This window comes from Dendrobium catenatum, unplaced genomic scaffold (genome assembly GCF_001605985.2).
Source record: "Dendrobium catenatum unplaced genomic scaffold, ASM160598v2 fragScaff_scaffold_1374, whole genome shotgun sequence".
Lineage (NCBI taxonomy): Eukaryota > Viridiplantae > Streptophyta > Magnoliopsida > Asparagales > Orchidaceae > Dendrobium > Dendrobium catenatum.
This window is the reverse complement of record NW_021319836.1, coordinates 518,304-526,856: the sequence shown is the minus strand read 5'-3', so window position 1 is coordinate 526,856 and position 8,553 is coordinate 518,304. Positions and strand designations below refer to the sequence as shown.

The 8,553-nt window shown below is 37.9% G+C and overlaps 2 protein-coding genes across 2 annotated transcripts in view; both read left to right on the top strand.

Annotated features, from left to right (window-relative positions):
- LOC110102416 (internal alternative NAD(P)H-ubiquinone oxidoreductase A1, mitochondrial) overlaps positions 1-8,553 on the top strand; it is a 40,993-nt gene that overhangs the window by 22,160 nt on the left and 10,280 nt on the right. The window contains exons 3-4 of the mRNA XM_020830749.2: positions 5,301-5,461; positions 5,538-5,603. Coding sequence (XP_020686408.1) covers positions 5,301-5,461; positions 5,538-5,603 — 227 coding nt within the window. The remainder of the gene's footprint in view (positions 1-5,300; positions 5,462-5,537; positions 5,604-8,553) is intronic.
- On the top strand, positions 36-2,870 carry LOC114580886. The gene is made up of 3 exons (XM_028699722.1): positions 36-1,631; positions 1,712-2,298; positions 2,373-2,870. Exons 1-3 carry the CDS (start codon positions 508-510, stop codon positions 2,843-2,845), a joined length of 2,184 nt encoding a protein of 727 aa, XP_028555555.1. The 5' UTR covers positions 36-507; the 3' UTR covers positions 2,846-2,870.

The following is an 8,553-nucleotide window of genomic DNA, read 5'->3' as shown; positions in this document are numbered from 1 at the left end:
GCCACTGTTTAAAATTGCGCAATAAGATACGCGCCTTGAGGCGCGCCTCTGCGCAATTCCTGAAAAAAACGCCTCAAGGCATACGCAATAGGAGGCAGTGGTGAGGCGTACGCCTCATGGAAGCTGAGGCGCGCCTCTGTTGCGCAATTGCGCAATTTTAAGAGAGGCGTACGCCTCATCCCAAGGGCCCACCTACTTAAAATCTTCCATTAAATCTCCACACCCGATCGGCCTAAGCTCCATCCCGACATTTTCCGCCCGTTTGCTGCTCCAGGTCGCGACATCCAGAGCCCCCCGTCCGCTCGGCCAACCGTCCCGCCGCCTCTCCCGCCGGCGCCGCCTCTCTCCGGCGAAGTTGAAGTGTCCGGCCGCCTTGTAGGAGAAGTCCACAAAGGATTTTAGGTATTTTTTTTTACTTTTTGGTTAGATTTTTGAAATGAAAGAAATTTTAGGGTTTTAGATTTTTGGAATTTTTTTGTGTAATTTTCGATTCTTTCATTAGGGATCATGGTAAGAGGCAAGGAAAAGGGGTCTTCGTCATTGCGGAGGGACCCTTCTTGGAAGTATAGTGTACAAGTTGACATTGGCGGCGGCGAGAAGAGCTATGTCTATTTAAAGTGCAACTTTTGTGAGAAAGTTGTGAAGGGCGGAGTAACCCGCATGAAGGAGCACTTATCATGCTCTCACAAGAACGTAGCACCTTGTGCAAAAGTGCCGGACAATGTGAAGGAAGAAATATGTGCTTACATGAAGAAAACTACCACTGTCAAACACTTACAACAGCAGCAATTTGATGAAAGGGTCGACCAAGGTGCCTATTTTGGGAGCGAGAGTGGAAAGGGCTCCTCCTCCACTATACATAATAGAGGTGCACGGGGTCCTATGGATCAGTACATGACTACTGCAGGAGCAGATAGAGGAGAAGCAGAGATGATGCCTGCAGCTGGTACTAGAGAGGGTCGGCGACAGGTTTGCATGGACATTGGGAGGTTTTTTTTTGAAAATGCAATACCATTTAATGTTGCTACATCGCCTGCCTACTTCAGTATGATGCGGTCTGTAGGATTGTATGGAAGAGGGTTGAAAGCACCTTCTATGTATGAGTTGCGCACTTGGATTTTAAAAGAGGAGTTGCAGAACACCGAGCGAACCATTGGTGAGATTAAAAGGACATGGATTGAGACAGGTGTGACTATAATGTCAGATGGATGGTCTGACATGAAGAGTAGGAGTTTGATAAACATCCTTGTCAACAATCCCTATGGTACAGTGTTCTTAAGATCTGTTGAAGCTTCTGATGAGGTGAAGAATGCTACATTCATTTTCAATTTACTTGATGGAGTTATTGAGGAGATTGGAGAGCAGTTGGTTGTCCAGGTAGTGACTGATAATGCCAGTGCATACAAAGCAGCTGGTCAGATGTTGATGGAGAAGAGGACACACCTCTATTGGACACCTTGCGCAGCACATTGTATTGATCTCATATTGGAGGATCTTGGTGACTTACCTCAGCACAAGAGTGCTCTTGTTAGGGCGAAGAAGATTACAAAATTCATCTACAATCACTCTTGGGTCTTAAGCTTAATGAGAAAATTTTCAAAGAAAGAAATCATTCGACCTGCAACCACTAGGTATGTTCATATTTTTTACATTGTAAATCATTCCAACTGTATGTTCGTAGTTTTAACATTTGGGCACTGTGAATCTATAGGTTTGCCACCTCCTATTTGACACTGCAGAGCTTGATGGAGGTGAGGCAACCTTTGGAAGCCATGTTTACATCAACTGAATGGCTAAACTCTGCTTGGGGGAAGAAGAGTGAGGGAAAGGAGATAAGAAAGATAATTCTGAATGATAAATTTTGGGCTACTGTGACCTATGCCATTTTGAGCACGAGACCCTTAGTGCAAGTTCTACGCTTAGTGGATGCAGAGAAGAAACCAGCTATGGGTTTTATTTATAATGCTATGGATGAGGCCAAGGAGTTGATTGCACATAACTTGGGAGGAGAGGAGGCAAGTTATAGGGAGATTTGGGATATCGTTGATGCTCGGTGGGAGGTGCAGTTACACCGACATCTACATGCAGCTGCATATTATCTTAACCCTCAATTTCAATATTCAGAGAAAAAATCTTCAAATCCGGAAGTTAAGCTTGGTCTATATCACTGTATGGAAAGATTAATACCGGAGCAGGCAGATAGGGAGCTTGCAGATTTACAGCTTGTTCTGTTCCGGAATAAAGAGGGTTTTTTTGGTTTGAATGCAGCAAAAACTACCATTTCTAAACGGTCTCCAGGTATAATTAATTTGGTAAATGCAATACACTTTATTCAGTTCTGAATTTTGATTATATTTTCTTCTTGAAAACAGTTGAATGGTGGATCCAATTTGGTGATTCCACCCCTGAGCTACAGAGTTTTGCTGTGAGAGTGTTGGGCCTCACTTGTTCTTCTTCTGGGTGTGAGCGAAATTGGAGTACATATAGTCAAGTGCAAACAAAGAGAAGAAATCGACTATCTACACTCAGAATGAACTCCCTCGTATACATAATGCACAACAAGAGGTTAAGAGATAGGAGGTTGAGGAATAAGGGGTTGAAAGATGATGAGGACCCGTTGGTGTGTGATGATCTGTCGTCTGATAATGAGTGGTTCATAGATGATGAGGCAGATTTATCATTATCAGACTTACAGGTAGAAGATCTAAATGTGGATGTATTGAGGGGCGAAGCAGATCAAACGGGTACATCCACTAGTACCACACCACACACATCTACTAGCTCTGCAAGTAAAGGTATATGTTCTCTGCCAGTCTGCCTGATAATGAGTGGTTCATCCAATTAATATGCTAATAATCTTTTCTTTTAATGAACAGGGAAGAGAAAAGTGAGCCATGTTGAAGATGAAGATGACATGGCATTCATAGATACAATTGGAGAAGAAGATTCACTTGAAGACCCATTTAGTGATGGGATATGATTTCATTTTATATGTTTTTTGTATTTTGGGAGTTTTGATAAACTGATTTTTTTATATTTTGGGAGTTTTGTTAAACTGATATTTTGTGATTTTGTACTTTGGGACATAATTTTATTGCATCTACTTTCTTATTTTCCAATATTGCTATTATTTTCCTGCTAAAATCCTTAATTTTTCATTTACGCAATTCTGTGTTCGTGAGGCTTACGCCTCAGACCGCCTCGAGGCTTACGCCTCGCCTCACGGACGAAAACCGCCTCGAGGCGCAGTTACGCAATTTTAAACCTTGGTATACGTTTTAGATATCTTGGATCTATTGTTCAGAATGATGGTGAAATAGATGGGGATATTTATCAATATAATTCAAGTTGGATGGTTGAAGTGGAGGAATGCATCGGGCTTGTTGTGTGATAGAAAAGTACCCCTCAAACTTAAGGGAAAATTCTATAAGATGGTGGTGAGATCTGCAATGTTTTATGGTGTGCCAAATGTTGGCCATTAGAGAGAAGCATTATAATAAGTTAAGTGTTGCAGAGATGAGGATACTTAGGTGGATGAGTGGATTTACCCTTAGAGATAGGATACGAAATGAGCATATACGTGAAAAGGTTGGAGTAGCTCTAGTGGAAGACAATATTAGAAAGAGTCGCCTTAGATGGTTTGGTCACATAAAACGGTGGACTTCCGATGACCCGATTAGGAAAGTTGAGGTATTAGATTTGACTTTTGTTAAGAAAGGTAGAGGTAGACCTAAAAAGACTTGATTATAAAATATTTGAAATGATCTTTCTTTATAAGATTTAAATGGGAATTTGACTTTTAACAGGATACAATGGAGAAAAAGAATTCATGTAGCCGACCCCACGTAGTGGGACAAAGGCTTGATGTTGTTGTTGTTGATGTTGTGTATATGTAGTCATACAAGCGAATTTAAATGCAAACCGTAAAAATAAAAATTAGAGCCTAAATGTTAATTTAATGATCTAAATTTGAAGAAATTAGCAATAAAATGAACCACACAAAATCAGTGAGCAATTATAATTTAATAACCACAACTATAATTTCAGATCTACTAAATCTTAAATAGAATGCACTCGCAAACCACGTATGTAATCTAGGCCTTCTGTTGATACAAAGTGAGTACTCTCTTGGTGTTAGGTAGCGACACTTGTACTGTCTGTGACGGAGTCACACATTCAAGCTACACACATTAAATCTAAATGAAGAATTTTCATTCTATCAATGTTCTAAAATTATATGACTGAGAACATCTATTGATAGACTACCCATCTCTAAGTGAGTAGATTTGGTTGGTATAAGATTAAGCCTATCTGATTTAAGATAACTATCAAATTCACACTTTAAACCTTATCCAAAAATCAAGAATTCAAAACAACCACATAATATGTTTCCCCAATGGCACCTTATCCGAAAGCTAAGCCGCTGAAAACCCGTTACACCTTATTAGGAAATCAGGCATAAAAGCAACACAAATAAAAGAATAGGGCATATCGATAAACATAACGCACAATTAGCTTCAAAGCTACACTCAAGGAATAGAACCTACAGTTCGGCATCACCTACATTCTTGTTGAACAATTTTCAGATACAATGATATGCTAATCAGGTTTGCACACAGAAATATATGTGCTGACAATAATAACAGATCTAATAAAGTCATCCAGGTCTAGAAAGTTGTTAGACCGGTCCCTTATGGACCGGCTCACACGGCCTAGGCAGAACGGAGGCGGATGTTCAGTCTCTCCTGTACGTGTTGCTTAAGCCGCCAGGTCCAAGGAAGCTATTTAGGAGGATTTTTTAGGAAGTTGGGAGGGAAATTTCAAAGTAGGTGCTTTTTAGAGATTTCCTTGTGAATTGTATGCATTAAATAGTTTGTTTTCCTAGGGTCAGAGCATCTTGAATTTGGCTGAAATTTGATATCTCTTAGGTTTAGGTTTTTGGGCTCTAGCAGCATCTAGAGATTTGGGAGAGATAGATACTCCTCTATAGAGGATTAATTATATCGTGTTATTTTTCTTCCGTTAGTTTGATTATCACAATAAAATTTCCGTTTTTTCGGTTTTTCCTTTGGATTGATTGATCGTTCTCGCTATTTTCGTCACGATAGTTAGATTTTACTTGAAATCTTCAAGTATTTCCTAACAAAAGTATGTTACTGTCCTTTTTATTACAGAAATTCCCAATTTCAAGTGCATTGCTTAGACTAAATTGCTATCTAAGTTTGCTCAAGAAATTTGACATTTTTGATGGCATAGGAAGTAGCTGGTACTGATGATGGGTTTAATCCTCTGTAATATAGGCATATCGGAGGAAGAAAAGCGCAGGCTATTACATTGTGTTGTTATTGGAGGTGGTCCAACGGGAGTTGAGTTTAGTGGTGAACTAAGTGATTTCATTACTAGTGATGTTCATGAAAGATACACTCATGTTAAAGAATACATTCATGTGACCCTAATTGAGGTTTTCTCAATGCACGGTTTTGAATTTTAGTATTTATTTTTTCAGCTTGCGTAACATGTGTTAGCTTGCTATGTAGGCAAATGAGATATTGTCATCTTTTGATGTCCGCTTGAGACAGTATGCCACGAAGCAATTAACTAAGGTACGTGACTCAATTCCTTGTGCCAAAGTATTCTGCTTTTCAGAGTTGATTGCTCTTTATTCCCAATACAGATATGTTTTTCTTAGTGAAATAATATTTCTTTCTTCCGGATTAAAGCCAAATATTACAGTTTGTTTATCTTTCTTTAGTTTATGTCAGAAGATTTATATATTTTAGATTTAAAGGAAAATTTCCTTTATGTTTGAGAGGAGTGGGGGAAGGGACATGTGTATTCCTATTACTTGCACGCTTGAATAAAAAGGACCTCGTTTTATTTTACATATTACTGTACATAGTAAGTAGGAATGCTAACTGAAATTAATTTCTGGAGGTAACATGATACTTTTGAGCATTACTTAGTGAAGAATTGTAAGAAGATTGTTATAATACTTTAGAAGAGTCTCAAAATGTATCATATATTAGTATGAAACTTGTGGTGGGTTGGGGAGAAACCGTTATTAATGTAAATAAATATATTTTGAAAATGAAAAAAAAAAAAAGCAACAACATTGATGCATATACTGAGTATGAAGAAATTCGAAGTGTTTTAGATGGACTTGTTAATGAAAATGAAGAGGAATCTGATCTTCAATGGGGTTATCTGGAAACTTTACAAAGCATGACATAGTCCATCTTTAAAGAGGTGTTTGAACTCCATTAGGTAAGTCATTAAGGAAGATGCAACTTGACCGTCAGGAATTGCAATTGGAAGGTAACCAAGGGTATCATAGTGATATCACATGATGGCAAAAAGTGACAGACCAAAATGGTCCCTTGACTTTTATGAAGAATCAAAATGATTTCCGACTTTGTGAAAGTTCCAATTTAGTTCATTGACTCTTTAAATAGGGGTATAAATGATCTCTACTTCTAAAGTAATGGATGTTGGAGTTAATGATGTTAATACAACAACAACAACATCAAGCCTTTATCCCATTATGTGGGGTCGGCTACATGAATCCTTTTTCTCCATTGCCGCCATTTTATGGTGTTAATTGTAGGGATTTTTGGAAAATCTTCTCTTATGAATTATTTAGTAAATATAAATGTCAATTAACTATATATTTTCTTGCGTACAACAAGTATGCTCGTATATAAGCGAGCATGGATTGAGATCAATGCATAATGCCAATAAGTTTTTTTTTTCAAATTCATTTGGAATTTTTTGTTTATTTTGGATCTATTTGAACGAAAAAAAAATAGTTTTAAATTTGTGCATTGATTTATTGAAATTTTAATTTTTGACAAAATAAAATATATATTCAGCTTATATAAATTTTTTTATAAAGAGATTTTTTTTCCTTATAAGAAATCATTTGAATATATATATATATATATATATATATATGAACAAAATAGAGTTTTGCCTTTCTAGTGTTGGCACCCATTACTCTCAAAAATAGCTTTTGAAAGTTTTGAAACTTCATGTTGCTGTTTGAGAAGTTAAAATATCTTAGCAAGAGTTCAACAACAACAACATCAAGCCTTTATGATGAGGATATCCACAAGAGATTTTACCGTACTTACCATCGGAGGAATCGTAGATCGACGGCTACGGTTCATAGTCTCTATTTATGATGTTTTAGTGAATTTCTTTTATTTACTTTTCAGTTTTCCACTTTTACCACTATGGGGGATTTGTTTCATGTTGTAGCCTGAGGGCATATGTGTCTTTTACATTTTTGTGCTTTTGGAGGCCTATTTATTAGGGCTTAGTCATTGTATTATTTCTAATGATGATGATGAATGAGAATTCCACTTTTCTTGCTTGATCTCTTAGTGAGTTCTTGAGAGGAGAAACCCTAGGTGAGGGTGAGAGCAATACCCGTCAACGTTGGAGGATCCAAGGTTCGCAGTTCTTCAAATTCTTCTCTCTTATACCTTTACAGTTTACACCAATCCCACCCAACCACCCGCCGGCCTCCCCTTCTCGTTGCCCAATCCCCTCCCTAAACCGAAACTCCCCATCCCACGCCGCCGACCTCCCTTGGCCGCCCCACCCGCGGGCCACCACCCACCTAGCCGCCGGCTTCCAAACCCCCATCTGCCCCTCTCCACAAGTCCAAATCGCCGGCCCCTCCCATTGCTCCCAAATTTGAAATTCAAATTTCAAACACCCATTATTCCCTTTCCTAAAATAGGTTTTAGTTAATTAGAAAAGCTTCCTAATTGGAATTCAATTAAATTCTTTTCTAAGGCTAGAATTTAAATTAGGAAACCTGCCTAATTTAAACAAATCTGAAATTAAATTCATATTTGTTTCAAATCTTTATTTTTTCCTTGGGGGCCATATATTTAATAAAATTAACCTCCCTCCTAGCTCTATATGGCCAGCCACCTCTCCCTAATCCTCTCTCCCTCCTAATTAATTCATAGCCTCCATTAAAGCCCCCTAATCTCTTCCTAAACCACTGCCCCTTACCCTTTGAGGAATAATTTGAAATTCAAATTATTTCCTCCCTTCCCACTTAGAAAAGCTTCCTACGGTTCTTACTAAAATCTTGCAATTCCATTTATTGTTTCACATCACTTTATCCCACTACGTGGTGTCAGCTACATGAATCATTTTTCTCCATTTTGTCTTATTAAGAGTCAAATTTTCATTTAAGTCTAATAACAAAATTTTATTTCTAATATTTTCTAATCAAACCTTTTTAGGTCTACCTCTACCTTTCTTAATATAGGCCAAATTTAATACATCTACTCTCTTCACTGAGTCATCAAAAGACCGATGTTTTATGTGATCAAACCATCTGAGGCGACTCTCTCTAATCTTATCTACCATTGGAGCTACTCCAACCTTTTCACGTATATGCTCGTTTCGCATTTCGTGTCTAAGATTAGTGAAGTCACACACCCACCTGAGCATCCTCATCTTTGCAACATTTAACTTAATTTTATGCTTCTCTTTTAATTGCCAACATTCTATGCCATAAAAATTAAAACATTA

Bases quoted from the DNA above. Each gene is read 5' to 3' on its own strand.
- LOC114580886 (XM_028699722.1), top strand. From the start codon at position 508: ATGGTAAGAGGCAAGGAAAAGGGGTCTTCGTCATTGCGGAGGGACCCT. The intron at 1,632-1,711 runs GTATGTTCATAT...GTGAATCTATAG, and splicing joins ATTCGACCTGCAACCACTAG to GTTTGCCACCTCCTATTTGA. The intron at 2,299-2,372 runs GTATAATTAATT...TCTTGAAAACAG, and splicing joins CATTTCTAAACGGTCTCCAG to TTGAATGGTGGATCCAATTT.